General features: G+C 42.8%; 1 protein-coding gene across 1 annotated transcript in view; it reads left to right on the forward strand.

Moving 5' to 3' along the window:
- Positions 1-22,229, forward strand: part of LOC122816730 — a 2,226,031-nt gene that overhangs the window by 1,868,101 nt on the left and 335,701 nt on the right. The window contains exon 19 of the mRNA XM_044089722.1: positions 7,062-7,184. Coding sequence (XP_043945657.1) covers positions 7,062-7,184 — 123 coding nt within the window. The remainder of the gene's footprint in view (positions 1-7,061; positions 7,185-22,229) is intronic.

Consider the following 22,229-nt stretch of genomic DNA (forward strand, 5'->3'; position numbering starts at 1 on the left):
CTTCTGTAGCTTACCCTGAACTAGCTTGAACTGTTTTTTAACTGTTTGCTGCATTATTTTAAAATCTGCACTTAAAGTTACATTTTAGTCGAATTTGATCGAAAGTTTGTTTGTTTGTTTAATTTAACTGTGGAGGCTGCCCACTAAAGTGTGCTAGCCTGTGTAACTGATTTATCACTGTTTCTGCATTTTCTGTGTGTTTCTATAAAAAAAAAAAAAACACGGCTTTGCGCGGTTGTGCGCATAGCGCAGCGCCGGTTAAACTACTTCTGGCTTCGCCAGGTCTGCTCTTCAAATTTTCCCTTAAGGAAGCTCTACTCTTAGTATAAACTGACTACTCACTATATTATAAGCCTAGCACTTGTTCTCAATACTTCTCTACTAAGTAAGCACTCTCGTACTAAATAAAGCACTACATCTACTTACCACCCCTGTGAATATCCACTTCCCTTAAAGGGACAGCACTCCCTTATACTGTTCTAGCATGTCGAGTGGTAGATTACTGGCGTCCTCTCCAGTTCAGCTGGTCAATCTGGGTATCTTGAGACAATGCTACAATTGTCTCATGTACACAGACAACCCTCTTCTCCTCCCAACAAACACAAATACATGTGAGAGATGCAACTATATAGCCAAACTGGAGGCTGAACTCTCTCAACTCAGGGCTGGCATGACCAGACAGGAGGAGATGGTAACTACACACACAACAATCCCAGTCCCACATAGACCTACCACAACTGCAAACCAAACACATAAAAACACAAAGACATACTCGGAGGCTGTAATAAAAAACTTAACAAAACAACAGAGGCTCCCAAAGCAGACATCCAAAAATCCACCACCTCAAAACAAAACACATGCAACACATACTTCAGTAAATCAGTGTGTCAACCAATCACAGCCCTTAAGGCCAAACACCTTGCCTGATACACTAGTAATAGGTGACTCTGTAGTCAGACACACTGATGTCCCGCTGACCAGGCTGAACAAGGAGAGGGTGACTGTGAGCTGTCTGTCGGGAGCTAGGATCCGCCACATAACACACGCACTGAAGTCACTCCAAAGGAAGTACAAATATGACTCTGTCATTGTTCATGCTGGTGTGAATGACCTGAGACGTACCTCCCTGGACTACATGAAAAGAGACATAGAGGAGCTCTCCGATTATGTAGCCCAGGCTGGTATGACCCTGACCCTGAGCAGCATCTTGCCCTCACCAAGAATGATACCACAATACAAAGACAAGATGATCAGCTTTAACAATTGGCTCAAGTACTGGTGTCATTCTAAGGGGATCCAATATCTGTCTGCCTGGGATGACATGGTGGACAAGCCACGCTACTTCGCAAGGGATGGCTTACACCTGTCACCACTGGGCTTCCGGATATTGGCTAAGGCTCTTGCCACCCCCATAGTGCCTTTTTTAGGCAAGGCTCAAAAGACAAACCCACCTCCTTAGCAAACAAAAATGGAAAAAAACTAAGGGTAATGCTGCTCAACGCCAGAAGTCTAAATCTCAAGATGCAGGCACTTGATGCACTCCTCAGCATGGAGAACATAGACGTCTGTGCAGTAACTGAAACCTGGTTCAAGGCTCCTGAGAGCACCCCAGCGCTACCAGGTTATACCTCGTATCATGCTTTTCGGCCCCAAAACCCGGGCCGAACCACAAAGGGGGGGGTGTCCATATTCATCAAGGACACCCACACCTCCAGGTTAGTAGCAACACATGAAGCATCAGAGACCATACAGGTGCAACTAACCATAGGCAAAACTGCTATACAACTGGTAGCATGTTACAGACCACCCTCCCAATCTCAAGAACCCCACTCAGCCTTCCTGAAGACATTGGAGGATATGAATGTATCACAAAATACCATCATACTGGGAGACTTCAACTACCCAAACATAGATTTGGGTACATTATTCTAGCCCTAATACCCTAGCCCAAAGGTTCCTGGAATTCATAAATTCAAATGCACTGGAACAACTAGTCACCTCTCCCACTAGGGGAGATAATATACTAGACCTGATCATCACAAGCATGGGGACAAAATGCTCCACACCGGAAGTATACCCCTCACTAGTGAGATCTGACCACAAACTAATCGCCCTGGATATTTATATCCCACCTCCACCCCCAGCACAAAAGACCACAGTGAAAAACTTCTCAAAAGCAGAATTCACTCTTCTTAAGACTGAGTTGGTATCCTTTAAGCCCACTGTGCCAGTGGATACCACATCCCACAATGCCGAATCCTTCACAAATGCTTTCTGTGGACATCTCCAAGAATGCATGTATCATGCAATCCCAAATAAATCCAAGTCCCTCTCCACCAAAGGTAAGCGTCCTGTCTGGTGGACCTCAGCCATAAACAAATTGTATAACAAAAGAAAGAAGCTACTGCACGTCGGAGCAAAATCCCATGAAGGGAAGACATCTCTGATCAACATTAGCAGAAAACTATGTTCTCTCATAAAAACATCCAAGGCCAACTTTGAGAGAAAAATCGCTAAGGACACTAAAGATAACCACAAAGCCTTCTTCAGCTATGTTGGAAACCTGGGCGGAAACCCTCAGATATGCTCAGAGTTGGTTCACAACAACAAAAAATACACTGAACCTACAGATATTGCCAACATTCTGGCTGACAGGTTCAGTGCAAATTTCTCCCCTCCCTCACCCCCAAAAGAAGAAATACTTATCCCAGCTGAATGTAATCTCCCTGTCATCTCAGATGTCCAAGTGAGAACCGCCATAAACAAAGCAAAAAACACAGCATCAATGGGACCTGACGGTATCCCGGGTTGCATGTTACGTGAACTCCAAGAGGAGCTAAACCCACACATAAAAATGCTATTTAACCTTAGCCTTACCGGGATATGTACCTGAACACTGGCGTACAGCAACAGTGGTCCCACTCCACAAGGGGGGTGCCTCTACAGACCCTGGAAACTACCGCCCCATAAGCTTAACCAGCCTGATCTGCAAAGCAATGGAAAGAATCATTATGGAACTCATAAACAGAGACATAGGGGACCTACAGACACTTGACCCCACCCAGTTCGGCTTTGTAAAGGGCAGATCCTGCCTTTTAAACCTGGTTGACTTTTTCGAAACAGTCACTAGAGCCATTGATGAGGGCAAAGCAGTCCATACAGCATACCTGGACTTGGCTAAGGCCTTCGACCCAATACCCCACTCAGGCATCATAGATAAGCTCAACAGCTTAAAAGTAAACCCTTATGTCACTAGATGGGTTGCAAACTGGCTAAAGGACAGAACCCATAAAGTTAAAATTGCTGGAGTAATGTCAGACTCAAAGCCAGTCACAAGTGGTGTCCCACAGGGATCTGTCCTGGGACCCCTCTTGTTCGGCATTTATTTCTCAGATGTTAAAGCAAACATGGGAGGGCTGTGGCTGACAAAGTTCGCAGATGACTGCAAACTAGGCGCCATAGTCGATACACCAGCAGACACACACATCCTACAAAAAGGCCTCACAGAAACGGACAACTGGTGCCAGAGTCATGGCCTTAAACTAAATGCCAAAAAATGTATAGTCATCCCCTTTGGGAAAAACAAAGTACCTACAAATTATCACATAGAGAGCAACCCACTGAGTACGGAAAAAGTAATCAGAGACCTAAGGACCCAAGTCGACAGCGACCTCTCATTTGACACCCATGTTGCAAAAGTGGTTAGAAAAACATTCTACCTTGCACACCTCATCATGAAGGGATTCACATCCAGATCCAAGGATGTCATTGTACCCCTATATTCCTCCCTCATCAGACCCATGATTGAGTACAATGCCCCATTTGGTATGTACCTCACCCGGCATTTGCAACAGCTGGAGAGACCACAAAAGTACCTCACCAAGAGGATCAAGGGTCTCCAACATATGTCTTATTCTGCCAGACTAAAGAAACTTCAGCCTATTCAGTAGCATACCGCCTGCTCAGAGGTGATCTCTGCCTGACGTACAAGGCCATGTCCAATCAGGATCTGATGGACATACTCCACCTCAAAAAAATCCAAATCCATCAGGACCACGAGAGCTAAAGACTTAAACCTCGGCACAAGTATGAATAGGACATGCTGGAGGGATAGATTCATAACCCAGAGGCTTCCCATGCTTTGGAACAAGATCCCAGTTCGTATTAGGCAGAGCCCGTCACTGACTCTCTTCAAGAGAAATCTTGATGAGTGGATGGGAGATCGTAAGTTTACCCCAGGGGTCACATCTGTGTCACTGCTAGACAGGGGCACAGTAAACTAATTCTATTATATAAGGGGACCTTCATTGTGTCACTACTAGACAGAGGCACAGTATTCTAAATTTATTCTGTACATTTTTTGTACCATTTCATGGGGTGGCAAAAGCCACATCACTATGGCTAGGCTTACAAATGCCCCAGGGCAGATAGCCTAGTACTATACTATGAAACTATGGATGTCCACCATATAATCATAAATGCGATCCTTAGGTTTCCTAGATGTTTTTCCTCCACAAAATGCTGGACAAACAGAAAAAATCACTGGTGGTTGGACTCGCTGCTTGCATCTCCGAAACATCTTTTCATTCTATCTTCACCCAAGCCACAGTGACCATGTACGATACCCACTTGTGGTGGGGGTAGGGGTGCATTTCTTGGGAAAAACAGTCCAAGGAATAATGTCTCCTAAGAGAGGCAAATCTTCACATGGAGATGAGAGTAACCGTACTCGTGTCGAAGGCATTTCAGGACTCAATCTCCCCGCGTGTGATATTTGTCCAGACAGACAACATGTTGGTGGTTTAGTACATCAGCGAACAGGGAGGAACCCGATCTTACTGCTTGTGTCATAAGTTCTTGAGACCGTGGCAGTGGGTGATGTTTTCAAACCACTGTCTGTTAGCAACACACATTCCAGGGAAGGCCAGTGTTCCAGCAAACAGGCTGTGAATGGGTCTATCCTGCTTCACGAGTGGTCCCTCAATCCAGTGAAAAGCAAAGAGCATATTCAGCCATTGGGACCGATCTTGATACTACCTGTTTGCATCATCCCACAATACCAAGTACAGCAAGTACTTTGCTCTGATCTTGTGGGAGGGAAAGTTACCAAGGGATGCCCTGTCTCACAGTTTGCCATCTGGTCTCCTTTACACCTTTCCTCCAACCTCTCTACTATCCAATTTTCTGCAGGAAGCTCTGGTGAGGAAGGTTGCAGTGATCCTTGTTGCCCTTTACTCGCCTCGAAAAGTGGTTTACCTTCGTCTGACCCCATGTGATACACTTTCCCTGGGTACTGGACCTGACTGCAGATCTTTTGTGTCATCCATCGGGGTCGTCTCACCCTGACATTCAGTCTCTCAAGCTAACTGCATGGTTTCTCCAGTTCCAATGATGGCTAGGCAGTCCAAGTTTTCTCCCCTGTGACAGTCATATTTTAGCTTCTTCTCAGAGACCTCCAATTAGGAAGATCTACAAAAGTAAATGGAGAAGATTTTCCATCTGGGCCTCCAACAAAAATTTATATCCATTTTCCACTCCTCTTCCAGCTATTCTAGAGTTTCTATCGTCTCTCTTTCAGGTTGGGGCCATTCATTCCACGGTCAAAGTACATCTTGCCACTGTTTCTTGTTTTCTTTTTGAGGAAGACCACATTTTCATTGTGTCCATCAGGCTGTCCAAAGTCTTTCTCAGATGTACTTTTCTTCTCTGCCCTCCACTCAGGGAGGTAGCTCCTCCTTGGGGTATTACTATTCTGTTGCAAGCTTTGACCCCCCCCCTCCCCTTTTGAACCTGCAGCCAAAGTTGATTTGAAGTTCTTATCATGGAAAAACTCTTTAGTGGCTATCACCTCCACTAGGACAGTTTCTGAGCTCTGTGCATTGTCTTCAAAACCTCCCTATCTGATGTTTCACAAAGATTGGGTATCCTTGAGAATTAACCCATCTTTTCTTCCTAAAGTGACATCTGAATCATCAGTCAATCAACCTATTAGCATTTTTTCCAAATTTCTTCAACAAAGACAAATACATGTTGCACTTGCTGGATGTGTACCACCAGTTACACTTCTATTTGTATAGAACCAAGAGAGTCATGAAGACTGACAAGTTATTTGTATAATGTTCTCCTGCTAAAATGGGTAAGGGTGTGTACACAGTCGCACTGTCTCACTGACTTTCAGACTGTATCGCTTATGTCTGAAAAGGGTTTATCCTTATCCAAAACTCCTAACTTGATGAGAGCTACAGCTTCTTCTACAGTCATCTTCTCCAGGGTACCTTTTGATTACATCTGTGCTGCTGCTACTTAGTTCAAGGTTCATATCTTTATTTCACCATAGTAAACTGGACTTGGCAGTCACAGTCAAGAGCCTCCTTAGATTCGGCTGTACTCCAGAATATGAGAACTCCCAATGGATATGGTAGCTGGGGACTGTGTCCCATCTGTTGAGGAATAGATGGACGAGACAACAGATAGAAAATTATGTACACACCATAGCAATAGATCCATGTTGTCTTCTTCCGTCCTTCCTCAACTTCCTTGTCTCCTTCCCCATCCTTATTTTTATTCATTCCTGGAGTGACCTTACTGAGGTACCTGTAGTTACCACAGGTTTTATTTTCAAGGCTACACATGAAAGCTGGTTTCTTTCTTTCTTTGTTTTTGTCCTGTTGCTTGACTTTTTGCTAAATCTCCTATTACATTTGGAGAAGTCTACCCTTCTTCTGGTGTTGTGGGCAAACTCGATCTGAGTTAACTTGCTCATTACAAGAGTGTTTATGGGTAAGGGGAGGAGCTTGAGGGCTGCCGAAGTCTGATCGGATTCAAATCCAAAGACCAGTCTGTAGAGGAAGGATGGAAGCAGACAACACAGATTTGTTGTTACAGTGAGTACGTAAGTATCATTTTTGTATGTAAAAAGATGCTCTGTTTTTAATAACATTGATTGCAGTTTATGACTTAGGTTGATTGTGAAAAATGTTTGCTAAACAAATGTTTCTTCCTTCAGTTCAGGTATAACACTGATTTGATGCAGAGCTACATTTATTTTTCTTTCTGTCTAGGTTGCTCACTGTGGATTCCAACCAAATTTGCGACCTGATTCTTGTTTTCCTATCTCATTGTAATTCTACTGTGCATTCTGTTGGTATGGTGTTCCTTAATGTGATTGTGAAAAACTGGAAAAGGTAGGCACTCCATCTCCATCCATTTCATAAACTGGAACTTTAACTCTGTATTAACAAAACATCACTCCACTTAGAAGTCATTTGCCCAAAACAATTTTCTGTAGTTTTTCTCCAATTCCCCTCCTTTAAATGCAGATGAAATGGTTTCAAGCCATATTGCTTCTGTGTGTGTCGGGTGGTATACTGCATGACTGTGTAATCTGTGATGTTCAAGAAAAATTTTTTTTTGCAACTGTTTGTGATAAATGGCCTAAAGTCGCTTGAACTTTATGACCTTTGTATTTACTTCCAACTTTTTTTTTTTTTTTTTTTTTTGTATTATGTTTATAATTAGTAAGCAGATATAATAGCTGTGACCCTCTTTCATTCAAGAACATTTTTTTTGCAACTGTTTGTGATAAATGGCCTAAAGTTGCTTGAACTTTAAGACCTTTTTATTTACTTCAGACTTTTTTTTTTGTATTATGTTTATAATTAGTAAGCAGATATAATAGCTGTGACCCTCTTTCATTGGCCAACATTTAGAGTCATCTGTCTACCTGTCATATTTTGGCATGTTTTTCTCAGACGTTCCCATTTTAAGGGGCATATGCACTCAGCGCCAGTAGATGCTGGGGCATGGTAAACTATCTGAGTGCTTAATCCCTGAGCTCCCACATTCTTTTCTGCAGCCTGCAGTTTAGGTATCACTCCTGACATGCATCAGTGAAGGTTCCTTTATTTAATACTTATATGCAAATCCACTGAGTAACCCTATGACCATCAGAATTACCAGTGATGATCTAATGTTTGTGGGAGGAATGAGATGCATTGATGTCATTCCAGTAGTTCAGCCCAGTGTAAGCCATTATCAGAAGGATGACACTCATAAATCCTTGTATATTAATAGGCAGGAAGTCAACTTTGCACCCCTAGGTTTCAGTGGGAGTGCCATCGTAAGGACAGAGTATTTGAGGGTAGGCCATTGCAAAGACAAATTTTTAAAGCAGCTTTCCAATCCCGATAGGTGCTGACCTCATCCTCAATTAACTAATTCACTCCAGAGCAGCTCATAAAAAGCTGCCTGCTTAATTCCACTATAGGAACAACAGTGCAGCCTGAGTTCATTTTCAGAAAATCCATTTGAAATACCATACAGAAAACAAATGTTCATAACTCTTTAACTATAAGAGCTAGACTAAAAATGTAAATGTGAAAGTTGTTCAGCAGACACTGACCTTTCCAACAGTATAAATGTTGATGATGCATATCAAAGTCATTATTAAATATTTGGCAAGGAATGTTGATATTGTGCATATTTTTTTACCTGGAAAAGCAAAGCACAATATCTTGGTCAGTGTACCATGTAGACTAATACAATTTGTGTTTAATTTGTTAGTATGCATATCTGCTTTAAAATGATACCTTAACCATTACTGTGTGATGCTCCTTTATGGAGATATTCACAGAAATATGATTAATATAATATTTCTCATAATTGATAAAGCATAATGTCTCATCACCTGTAACAGACAGAGCCTATATATCAGTGTAGAAGTTGTATGTCTGAATGTCAGCTTCAAAAGGCTGCCTCATTTGTGTGATCACCATGCTCCCTTGCAAAAATATGGGCATAATAATGAGAAGTATTGGAAATGTATAATTTTCATAATCATACAAGACTAAAACTCTATCTATATATGTGTACAGTGCACAGACACAATTATTTACCATGTAAGGAACAACACTGTCTTCAAAATGAGGTATTATGTGGCACACTGACATGCTCCATTGCAAAGTTATTTACCAAATGATGAAAAAAGTCATAATTTCCATAACCTAAGTCTAAAACAAACTTTGATATCTTTACATGTGTACAACATACAGGAACAGTTCTTTTACCATGTTGGAACTATCAATACGGTCTTCAATATGAGGTATTACTTAGCACATTCAGATACTCCCTTGCAAAGTTATTTACCAAAATATGAAAAAAATCATAATTTCCATAACCTGAGTCCTAACAAAACTGATATCTGTACATGTGTACAGCATTCAGAAGCAGTTGTTTTACCATGTAGACACATATGATTGTAAATGTGCACGTTCTTGGTGTAGCCAACATACTGCTGAATGGGTACATGTAAAGAGAAAAAGCAAGGTAAGGATTGCCACTCCACTAATGAACCCAGGACAGGTATGGGACTTTAGTGGCAAGCAAGGCCATCTGATCTGTCTGATAGCTGTGCTGGCTACCCACTCAGCTGATACCACTGCAGTCACACAACCTACTTCAGTGTCAGCAGTCTGCCTTACCTATGCCTTTTCTCTTTACATGTGTCCGTTCAGCAAAAGACCTAAGGGATCAAGTTCTGTATTAGTAAGTCCTTCCTGTCATCTAAACTCTGCACATGCCTGACAAAAAAAGCACACTAAAAAAAGAAGTATTGCAGGATGGTCATTGACATATTAGATTGTACATGGTCGCACTCTCCTGAAACAGTTCTTTCTCAGCATCTTCACCAGCTCCTTACCACAGTTATTTGCCAAACTCAGAAAAATATATTATACACAACACATTTCATAATAGAGTTTTACTTACTATACTGGTCCTACTTGGTCATGGGTGTTTTCCATTCTTCTCACAAGCTGCACATTATCCTGCATAGCTCTCCTCACTCCATTGTGGAGGTCAGTCAAGAACAATGCAATGCCCTTCTCAGTTAGGTGAACACCATCCCTTCTGAACAGGTGAACATCTTCCGCAGTGATGCTGTCATGGCAGATTGTAGATCCACCGACCCTGTGCATCAAGCTATGCCTGAACCCATTCTGTAAATGTCTGGCCTTGTGAGCTGCCCGTTGACTGTTTGCCGTTTTCCATATCTGTCGAGGAATTATATCAGAACACAAAAAATGACAACATGGCCACCAAGACTGCAGGTGTTCAACAGTTGCTGTAATTTGAAACCGTAGCCTTCCGAGTGGTTGACTGATGACATAATTCCATCCAATATGCAGCACAAGAATGTCTGTCTCAGGGTAGCTGGAACACTTCTCTTCCAACAACTGCAGTACTCCGCTCCAATACATACCTCTTCTTGCAATCCAGTAAACATTCACAGTGGATGTGGGGAAGCTCAGGTTGTACCGGTTTTCAATTTCGGAGGCATGGCTGGCAGTCCAGTGAATGTAGGAATGGCCACATACCCACATAGTCACTTGTCATTCTGGTCGTGAAGCCATGTCAATGTCAGAAGGTAGACAAACCTGCAGAGCAAAGAAAATGCAAACAGATATCTACTGATGTTTGACAGATGTATTGAAAGACTACATGTATATGCATATCATATGCATTACCTGGTTAGCCCATCCAAATCTTCCATCCTATCCACATCGAATCAACCTGCTGTGGACTACACTTGAACTCATGTATAATAGGAGGCATGTCCACTTCCTTGTCAGCACTAGGCCTGAGCGATGGAGGACTGTGAAAAGGTAAGCCAGTCAGGCCATGTCCTTGCCTTAACTCAGATAGAGGCAATTCATCCTCCGTGTCAAAATCGGATTCAAGTTGATGACCACTATTGTGTGTGCCATCGTTCCTTAGCTGGGCTAGTGGCATGTCATCCTCGCTGTCGTGGTCAGTTTCATCACCAGTGGTGAGGTCAGGGCTGGCAGAGCATAGGGGTCTGTCAGGAATGACTGGGACAGGGACATCATCTTTATCAGTGGTAATGGCCTCCGCACGCAGACGTGCCAGTGGAATATGATCATCGGCATCATAATCGTCATCCTTGCTCTGGTTTGCCTTACGCTGTGAATCAAGGTCCACTTCCATTTCGGACCCACTGATATTACTGTCAGAATCAGTATCCTCGCCCAAGAAAATATTGGTTGACTTCTTAGCAGATGGCATCTTCACTGAGGGGTGTGATGTCTTTAAGAGTGAACACAAACCTGAAAAACAGTGGTATAGAACAATATAATGTTACTCACCTGCACAGAGGCAGCTGCAAAGCAACAAAAAACAGGCACTATGTAGTGATTGAGACATTACAGTTTCATCATATGCAGTTCAGTTACATTAATTCACAAAGATATGAACCACATTACTAAAATGGATACTTGCATCTGTATGTTAGTCTTGAAAATACAAATAAACTGAAGGAATGGAAATGTGCTTTCATCAATTAGCTAATATTTGTACATGCGCCAGTCAATGTTTTTGAAATGTCCAATTAAATAAAACAATTAAAATAACAGAAATTCTGTACATACATTTATATCCATATATACACACACACACTATGTATGTCTATATATATATATATATATATATATATATATATATATATATGTGTGTGTGTGTGTGTGTACAGGAATAAAAAAATCAGGGGTTTCGGAGGGTAGGTAGTTGATGAAGACTGAGGGGGGGGGGTGGCTTGCAATGACTCCAAGCAGAGAAAAAAAACACAATATGGCTTGTGCATTCATCAAAGTGATAACGACTTTGTACTTATGTGAATAATAGTGACAGCTGCTGGGAGTTTTACCTGAAAAGTGATAATGAGTCAGTGCTGTATTGTAACTGACTTACTGCTAAGGTGATAATGACCTGGCTTTCCGTCTTGCAAAGTTATGCATGCTCAGACACAGGTGATAATTGCTGCACATAACCTGTTGAGTAGGCATTCATTATATTACCTTGTGCAGCTGGTATGTAACACAGACTCATTATCATCGGTACGGAGAAGACCTGAGTAATTCAGGCAAAATAGTGTAACACTGAGCCCTTCCTCCCACCTAAATTCCACACATTACTGACAAAGGCAAGAAAAATTCCCAAAATATAACATAGCTCCATGCAGGTATTAGTCAGCAAGTAATAACCTTTATCTCACTCAGACAACTATTGAGTATAATCAGAAATGCAATAAGCTTTGGCAAATTCACAACCTTATGTGGCTGATCCGTCTATGAATTCATCCAAAAAGTAGTAATTCATGATCTGATATTGTTAATCCTCGTTCATTCCTTACGCATGGGTATCATTTCCGATCTTGGAACTGAGCTGGCCATTTTCCAAGCTCGCGTCCGTTTCAAACCCTCGAGCTAAACTCTTAGCCACAATCCCCCTCGCCCTGTTACCTCAGATTTCGTTTGTCGCATTGCCATTCGGTCATGTCAAGCTACTTCTCTTGAGCTAAGTACAGTCAGTTGTTGTTTAATAGTTTTACAGATTACTTTTCTGTCAGAAAAGTTCATATTTTATTGTCTCTTACCCTGTCGCATCTAGCATACATCATTTCTTCAGGTTTTTCTGCTTCTTTCTTTACCACTTTTACCGCGAGGTATTCTCTCTTTACCATCGTTGGTAGTCCCTTTCCTTTTTCTCTCATACCTTCGGGTACTGTCTTGTACCATTGCTTGTACCTTTTCTATTATTTAATTTGCTGTCATGGCAGATAAGAAAGGTAGTCCGGGGTTTAAGCTGTGTTCTGATTGTGGACACAAACTGCCTACTTCTGATGCACACTCTTTGTGTGTTTATTGTTTGGGAACTTCCCATTTGTCTGTTGACCCACCCTGTACTATTTGTGAGAACTTTTCTAGTAGAACCTTGTTGGAAAGGAAAAATAAGCTATTACTGAAGGGACTTCTAAAATCTCCCTTTTCAGAGGCTATTTTGTGGGTCGGAGGCCTCTACCCCTCCTAGAGCCCATAAGAAAACCTTGCATGTTCTTACTAAGGCTAAATCTTTGCCTTCGTCCCCAGCTGGGGACTCCCGCCAACCAAAACCTTAAAAGGCTAAAGTTTCGGCTCCAGAGCTCACTCAGTCAGCCCCAGTGCTTTCAGTGCCTAGACCTTTGGCACCGAGGCCTTCGGCTCCATTAGTGATTTCGGCTCCGTCTTCTGCAGCCTTCTATGTATCGGCACGGGGGGCTCCTTGGTTCTGACCATTACCACTGTATCGGCACCGACCGTTCAGTTGGAGCAGACCTTGACTGCGTCAGCTCAGAGATCTTCATCGGAACCGATGCCTTTATTGTTGACTCCAGTTTTTGTCGGTTCCAGCTTCGGCACGGGCAACCACTTCGGCACCGATCCCTGTGTCGGTGCAGACCATGACCTCGGCACAGATGACTTCTTCGGTGCAGACTACAGTAGTCCAGTATCTCTCAGCACCGTTGTCCTCGGTGCGGTCAGATGAGATGGGCACCGAGTCTGCCTCTTCTGTGGACAGGCCTGTTTCTCCCTCAGTCTCCGTGAGGTCCACTAGAAGCCTTTCCGAACATGATGTGTTGCGTCTTGTGGACCAGGTACTCTTGGCCAGAGGTATCCCACCCCTCAGGAACTATCATTCCTTGTGAGGTGATCACCCATCTCCAAAGACCCCTTCTTATTCTCCTCCTTCATTGCTTTGAAGTCCATGAATATAGCACAGTCTTCCCCTTCTGCAGTTCCCTTTATGGATCTCACTAAGGAACCACAGTTGCCTTCGTGGCAGGAAAGTTTTGCTACGACCCAGGATGTCAGTTGTAACACGCATAGTTTGCTGCTCCACAGCCATCCAGGGACTCCGGGTCAGCAGGCTGAGCCACTTAGGGGAGGGGTGACCCCTGGCCTAGACATTCACTCCTCTTCGGGTGGACCAGCCTTCCAGCTGATGGAGAAGGCTTTCGCTGCTGCTGGCGATACTGAACTGTCTATACCTTTGCCCTCCTCTGGTACACTGGTTTCACACGTAGCACCTAGCGGACACCGGGTGCAAGGGCCTCAGGACATATTCCCTCAGGAATCCCCTTTTCCACTGTCTTCTCCCACTTCTCCCGCTGAGGAGGTCCATCGGAAAAGTTCTTGTCAGAGGAAGCACATGGACTCCACAGAGGAGTCCCTCACTGAAGATTTCGATGAGGGGGAAGGATCCCCTCGGTCACCCTCTGAGGTATCCTTTGGTGATATCCTCGAAATCCTGAAACAGAGAGGTGACTGGCAGTCCTCTAATCTGACCTCTGAGGAATCTGTGTTCCTGCAGGCCTTTTATGCCCGGCCCCCTACCTCCTGGGTTACTCCACCTGCCGATGAACTTGTCCGGCTCATCGTGCAGCGTGCTTGGAAGGTTCCTGATACTGTCAAAGCTATTCCCCGGAGGCCAGATAAGATCTTGTCCCCTCCTGCTTCGGATCCCCATTGGTCCAAAGGTCTTCCTGTGAATGCTTTGGCGGTGGCGGCTGCAACAAAAAAGGATCTGGCAGAAGAAGAAAGCCAGACTGTCCATCCGCCTAACAGAGTCCCGGACCCTGGACAGGATAGGGAAGCGCACCTTTGCTATCAGGTCCCTGAATTATATGGCACATTTTACCAGGCTTCAAAGGGATCTGGTTTCTGAGCTGTCTGAAACCTTGGCTGGTGCCGTGTCTAATGAGGTCCGTGACAAAGTGGCCTCTCAGCTGGCCACCATTGAATCTATATCTAACTCCTCTATGCGACTGATATCGCACGCATCAGAAGGAGCAGGTAGAGCAACGGGTTCAGCTGCGGTCTTGAGACGACATGCCTGGATGCGCTTGTGCAACTTCGCGGAACCCTCCTCATTGTTTGGGCCCAAAGTTAAAAGCACACTGGCCAGATGTGAACAGGGACGGTAAGACCCTTTCTGCCGTAGGTGTCCATTATTCTTCCCCTCAACGTGCTTTCTCCCAAAACCAAAAGGGTAGGAAGATATGGTTCAAGAAATCTCAGGGTCCTTTCTGTGATACACAGGCCGCCCAGATGCAGATGGGGAAACTCACAGGGAAGATGCTCCTTTCGGGGCAGAGGGAGTCCGCGTAACCAGGGTTCCAGGGATTCTTTCCCTGGTCAATCTTGCCAGCGCTCCTGAAGTGGCCCAACTCCTTTCCTCTGGATGTGGTTGGGGGACGTTTCTCCTTGTACCCTTCTGCCTGGCTAACCATCACTACCGATATCCCCTTTGATCTTTGTCCCGCCCCTTCAAAAAGTCTTCCCGACATTCCACCCTGTCAAAGGGAAGAAGCAGCACTAGAGATAGTAAAGCTGCTAAGAGAGAGTCATCCAAATAGTCCCTCCAGACCAGATAGGATCCGGATTCTACTCGAGACTATTTTTGGTGCCAAAGAAAACTGGGAACTGGAGACCAATTTTGGATCTCAGTGTATTGAACAAGTTTGTGAGAGTACAAAAATTTCGGATGGTCACAATACAGTCTATCCTCCCGCTTTTGGAAAAAGACGATTGGATGTGCTCTATAGATCTTCAAGATGCGTACTGCCACATAAAGGTGGACAGGCCATCAAGTAGATTTATGTGCTTCGTGCGGGAGCCAGTCACTACCAGTTCAGAGTACTGCCCTTCGGACTCTCTGCAACCCCCAGAGTGCTCACAAAGGGAATGGCAGTTGTCACAGCTCACTTGCGACTTCAGGGATTCCAGATGTTTACATACCTAGATGACTGGCTCATTTCCGCCCCCACCAGGCATCTACTGGAAAAAGCCCTGGCATACTGACTCCTTGCTGCTCAAAGGCTAGGCATAACCATAAACTGGCAAAAATCCAATCTCACCCCACCTCAGTCGACAGAATTCATGGGGGTTATCTTGGACACACAAAACTGCAGAGCTGCTATTCCAGAGCACAAAATTCTAAGGATAAAGCAACAACTAATTCCAATCCTTTCTAAGGAAAAATACACGGCTCACTCGGTTCTACAGCTGTTTGGTTCCATGGCAGCCTCCATCACCATTGTTCCCCTGGCCAGGTTTCACATGAGGCTTCTACAATGGCTACTGCTCACCCAATGGTATTCTTTTCAGCATCCTCTTTCAGCCATGATTCGAGTAACCCACAGGTGCAAACAGGATTTAAATTGGTGGATGACACACAATCTTTCACAATGGTCTCTGGCCTCGCCCCTTCTCCCCCCAGCAACCTAAGGCCACAGTGATCACGGATGCCTCCCTGATGGGGTGGGGTGGGGGGATATGTCAGGGACAGACAGTCCAAGGCACTTGGTCCGAACTGGAGGCCCATCTGCATATAAATGTTATAGAGCTGAGGGCAGTGCTTCTGGCGTTGCAAGCATTCCATCCCCTGCTGCCGTCTGGGACAATTGAGATTCAATCAGACAACATGACAGTGGTCTGGTACATCAACAAGCAAGGTGGAACCAAATCTTACCCCCCTTGTCAAGAGGCCATGAGGATATGGCAAGGGGCAATGGCTAACAACCGTTTTCTTCTAGCAACGCACATTCCCGGGAGTTCCAGCGTGATAGCAGCCAGACTCAGCAGGTGCATTCTTCAACTTCATGAGTGGTCCCTGAATCCCTTGATAGTGGCAGAGATTTTCCACCGCTGGGGCCGTCCTTGATGCGACTTCTTTCCATTCCCGACCAACTACAAATGCAGCAACTACTTCGCCCTGATTCCCCCTCCGGGACAGTCACCCAGGACGCTCTAGTCCACGATTGGCCCTTGGGACTTCTTTACGCATTTCCACCCTTTCCCCTCATTCCCCAGTTTCTGAAGAAAGCCCGTCAGTTGAAGAGCAAGGTGATCCTCATAGCACCATATTGGCCTTGCCAGATTTGGTTCCCCTTCCTTTGGCCTCGCCTACTAGATCGACTACGGATTCTCCATCCAACCCTGGAGTTGATCTCACATTCACAGAACCTGATTCATCCCAACTTGAACAGCCTGAAGCTCACGGCTTGGCTACTCCAATTCCCTTGATTGCCAGGAAGAATGATCTTTCTTTACCAGTACGTGATATTCTCATTGCTTCTCATAAGTCTTCCACTAGAATTACTTATCTGAGCAAGTGGAAAAGATTTACCTGTTGGCTGAAAGATAAACAAGTAGACCCCTTTTCAGCACCAGTGTCTAATACTAGACTATCTGGCCATCCTTTTTCAATCGGGTCTATTGGCCTCTACCATTAGGGTTAATTTGGCTGCGATTTCTAATTTTCATGAGGGTGTCCAAGATTCCTCTCTTATGTCCCATAAATTGTGCAAGACCTTCATAAAAGGTGTGAATCATCTGAAGCCACCTTTTAGAGAACCTATTCAACCATGGGATTTATCATTAGTTCTACAAGCTCTGACAGTGTCACCTTTTGAACCAGCCTCTTCTTGCGACCTCAAGTATTTGTCATGGAAAACCTTGTTTTTGGTCACCATTACTTCTGCCAGACGTATTTCTGAGCTTCAAGCTTTATGTATCAAGAGTCCATACTTGATTTTTCTTAGAGATAGAGCGTCTCTGAGAACTAATCCGTCATTTCTGCCTAAAGTGATCTCTGAAATGTCCATTAATCAAGCCATTGAATTGCCAGTTTTCTTTCCCAATCATTCAAACAGAAGAGAGTATTGCCTACATACCCTAGATATCCATAGGCAAATCCGTTTTTACTTAAACAGGACTAAACCCTTTCGTAAATCTGACCAGTTATTTTTGGCCTTTTTTGGACCCAGATTAGGATCTGCTGTTGCTAAGGTCACATTAGCTAGATGGTTGAAGGACTGTGTGACCTTCATTTATACACAATGCAATATCTCGTTGCCTACTACCATGAAAGCTCATTCAACAAGGTCGGTGGCAATTTCTGCTGCCTTCCATGCCGGAGCTTCTTTACATGACATCTGTGCAGCTGCAACTTGGGCTACGCCTCATACCTTCATCAATCATTACAAATTGGATTTGGCCTCCAGGGGAAGAACATCTTTCAGTTCTTTGGTGCTCAGGAATGTCCTTCCATGAGAGCCTCCCAGGAATAGAGGTAGCTGGGGACTCTGTCCCATGAATAAGGAATGAACGAGGATTAACAATTTCAGATGATGAAGTTATGTCTTACCATAACTTTCCATCTGTATTGTTGATCCTCGTTCAGTCATTACGACCGTCCCTCCTTCCCCCTCCTGTGGTTTCTAGTGGATTTCATCATCTGGTTCTCTTAGGTTATTTGACCAGAGATAGCCTCTACCTTCTTTGACTTGCAAACTCAATCTGAGGTAATGGGGAGAGGGGGTTTGTGGGTAAGAGTTTAGCTCGAGAGTTTGAAGCTGACGTTAGCTTGGAAAATGGCTAGCTCGGTTCCCAGGTCGGAACCGATACCCATGCGTAATGACTGAACGAGAATCAACAATACAGATGGAACTTTATGGTAAGACATAACTTCTTTTTCTCACCTAACCATGCCTCTGGTTATAGTAACACAGAACTTATGTTGTCTATATTGCAGAAATAGTATCATCAGAAGATGAAAACTCCAGACTTTTCCAAAATTCATTGAACCGCATAATGTAAAATTATTAATATGTAATACCCAGTAATCTTAAAATTTGCCCTAAACTGTCTGTTAAAACAGTCCTAAGCAGTTCTATAACAGCCTAGCAAACCTATTCATCTATGGACACCTATGATAGCTAGGAATATAATTCTGATATTTTGCTCAGACTGTTTAGACTAAGAGTTGCTAACAAACTTTGTGTTGTAGTCCAACGTTTAATTCCCTCTGACACTGAGCAAGTGTGTGTGTGTATATATATATATATATATATATATATAGATATATATATATATATATATATATATATAGATATATATATATATATATATATATATATATATATATATATATATATATATATATATAGATATATATATATATATATATATATATATATATATAGATATATATATTAGAGATGTATATATATACATATATATAATAAAGTCCAAGCTGTAAACCAGTTTGCTCTTCCTGTCTTAACTTACAGTTTTGAGGTGACTTACTACCCCCAAGATACTGGTTCAGTTGGACAGAAAATAAAAATGCTTCATGCTTATCAAATGATACATAAAAATATCAGTTTACACCAAGATTATATATTCCTCATTCTGAAGGCATGAAAGCCTCCTTGAAAATTGATTACATGTAGATAGCTGCAGTTGTGGGATTTACATATCTACTCACCAGTCATCTAAGACAACTTCTCTGCTTAGTTTGGAAAAATCATAATCAGTATCAAGGATTACTGGAATTAAACAAAAATCACACAGCAACTGAATGCTGAAGTACTTGAGAAGCACTGCAAACATGAATCACAAAGCACTGCAGAGAATAATTAATTAAGAGATAACATGGTATCATGGGTAGGTACTAGGCTATTAGCCCTAGGGCCTATATAAGCCTAGCCAAAAGGTACCCTGGCTTTCGCCACCCAAGAAAATTATTTTCCTGTGCCACTGTCGAGCAGAGCCACAGAAGTGATCCCCGGGGTGAATTTCCTATCTCCCATCCAGTCATCAAGATTTTTCTTGAAGAGTGCGAATGAGGAGCTTTGTTTGATATAGATAGGTAGTTTGTTCCAGAGTGTGGGAAGTCTCTCTCTGGGACAGGAATCTATCCCTCCGGCATGTTCTCTTTATTGTGGTGACAAGGTTTAGGTCCCTAAAGCATGTAGCTCGGAGGGATTGGGATTTCACCCATTACCAACAGTACAAAAATATAGATGCGAGAAAAACAAATATAGTAGTCCAAAAAAAAACACAAGTAGCATTTATCATTGAATTGTGCTACACCCAATGATTACAGTCTTATATACAGAGAGGCACACAAAATCATAAAATACCATGATTTGCAGGCAGAAATGAGAGCAATGTGGAAGAAACATACTTTGTTCCAGTAGTAGTAGAAGCATTTCATCTAAAAAAAAGTATTTGCAGTCATACTTAGATATGCAACTAATTCATGTAACCCCATATGTACATTTAAGGATGAAAAAAAAATGTCAAAACTATCCCCAAGATTCTTCACCCATGACATAAATTCTAGTTTCTCACCAGAGTTTATAGAACCGGGGATAAAACTGGATAGGATGAACTATAGATGGTGGCATGGGCTACCATTTCAACAGTTTTGTGGTATTGAGCATAAGTAGATTACAGAGCATCCAATTATAGATGCATTCCAACACAGCAGCCATTTGGTTAGGGCAGGAATACATTTATGTGGGAAGGACAAAAAAAGGCGTGCAACATCTTCAGAGCAATAACATTGCAACCCCCCTCCTTTTACCCACATCACGTGCATCTAAGAAATAGGAGTGACCGAAAACTGCTTTAGATTATAAAGAAAAATTCTGCCATGAAAAGATGATACAGTTACCTGGCACAGAACTGGGCCCAGCACTTTCAGGAAAAATACAACTAGCTTGTTGGGGCAGGAATCCAGTTTACATATAGTATGCATTCTAAACACTAGAACAAAATCCTTGCAAATAGGAATGATAAACTCAAAATATGACCAAGGTAACAGCTCCTCTGCAGGGCCGAATGGTGTCCTTATCAAAGCAATCCTGGCATAGAGGTTTGGAAACGGTGTATAAAAACTAAGAATGTATAAAATTCCTCCTATCTTATATGCCATTTTAGCAGCAGCAGGCTGTCAAGAAAGTTGGAGGCAGCACCATACTAAAGCAGAGTTTTCCTGAGCCTTTACTTGCCCCTGTACTTCTGCACCCCCCCCCCCCTCCCTTCACCGTGACACTCACTCCTCTAAGAGTTTGTAATCTGTCTTGGCCCTTCTCCCTATTAAAGGAATTCAGAGTGGAGCTGTGCAACAGGAAGCACCCAGACTCCCTCACTGGGTTTGCCATGGTAGATTGCTGACACCTCATTTAGATGATCCCACATGTGGGGGTACCTAGTGTTGATGTAATGCTCCGTGAGTCAGCCTCCTCCACTCCCAGGAGCTTGGCAAAGTACATGCCGAAAGGGGCATTGTACTCAATAATGGGTCCAATAAGGGAGGAGTACAGGGATATTATGACCTCCTTGTTCCTGGATGAAATAAACTTACTTATGAGGTGGGCCATGTAGAAAACCTTCCACCACTGTCAAACATCAGTTGAAGTTCATCTGTAAACCTTTTTATTTTAATGAGATGGCACAAGCAGATGAGTATACACCTTTGACTTGCATAATTACACCCTGACTGATTGGGTACTCTTAAAAAAGCACTTAAGCTTCAGAGTCATGAAAGCTAAAATGGGTAATCAGAGACAATGATGGCAGTTTTTTCTTTCGCATCTACAGTACTCCAGCAATGTATTATATTTTTTGGTAAATAACACCATAATATATGATGTAATATTACGGAACTCAATTCAAAGCAAAGACGAGCTTTTATCAGTTTAGAACTTTGTTTTGATTTCAAGCATGTACTTGTGAACTAGTCCGTTACTTTAAGCTTTGAGGCTAATACATGATTAGAAATGACACAAGACACTAAGGCTCAAACTTAACAATTTATTAAGCAAAAATTGACTAAATAAACAGAAAAATACTAATAAGTCATGTACTTATAAGCATATGCATAAACAAAATTATTTTTGCCACTGATAGGGAGACTTTAATTTGTTTAGTGCAGCTATTTGTTTAGTCAAGGCAAGGCCGACATTGGCAAAATGGCTCTAAGCTCAGTTTAGGCTGGTACTGTGATGAAATTTGGATGAGGTACCATTTTACAACAGGTAGCTAAAATGGAACCTGATGAATTAGTTGTGGGTAGATTACTTTTAAAGAAGGAAACTACTTTTATTTTAAAATATGACACTTTAGTACCTAGAGGCTTGAATACAGAATGTAATTGGAAGAATGTTATTTAGCTTGTAGGTGCATATCAATTTTATTGATTAATTGTTTAATGATGTAATTGAATGATTTTTGTGACTATATAAAGGGTGCTTTAGTATTGTTAGTTTACTCCTTGAAGGCTTACTGTGGCTGAGGCGCTAGAGTGAGAGACAGAAAATAAAGTTGCTTTTGAATCCTGTGCTGACTCCTGTTGTTTTGCTGTGCTGGTTTGCTGTGTTCAACGTTGTTGCTGCTGTTTTCATGGCCAGTGATCCTGCATTAAATATTCCTAGGATTTTTAGAGAAGAAAACCATGGTTCTTCTCAAAGGACATTAGATGTTTTTTTCAACACTAATTCAGAACGTAATTATGATCGTCCTGAAAGGACTGCAGTTACTGAGAAT

The sequence above is a fragment of the Protopterus annectens genome, chromosome 12.part0, assembly GCF_019279795.1.
Source record: "Protopterus annectens isolate FY-2018-M chromosome 12.part0, PAN1.0, whole genome shotgun sequence".
NCBI lineage: Eukaryota > Metazoa > Chordata > Ceratodontiformes > Protopteridae > Protopterus > Protopterus annectens.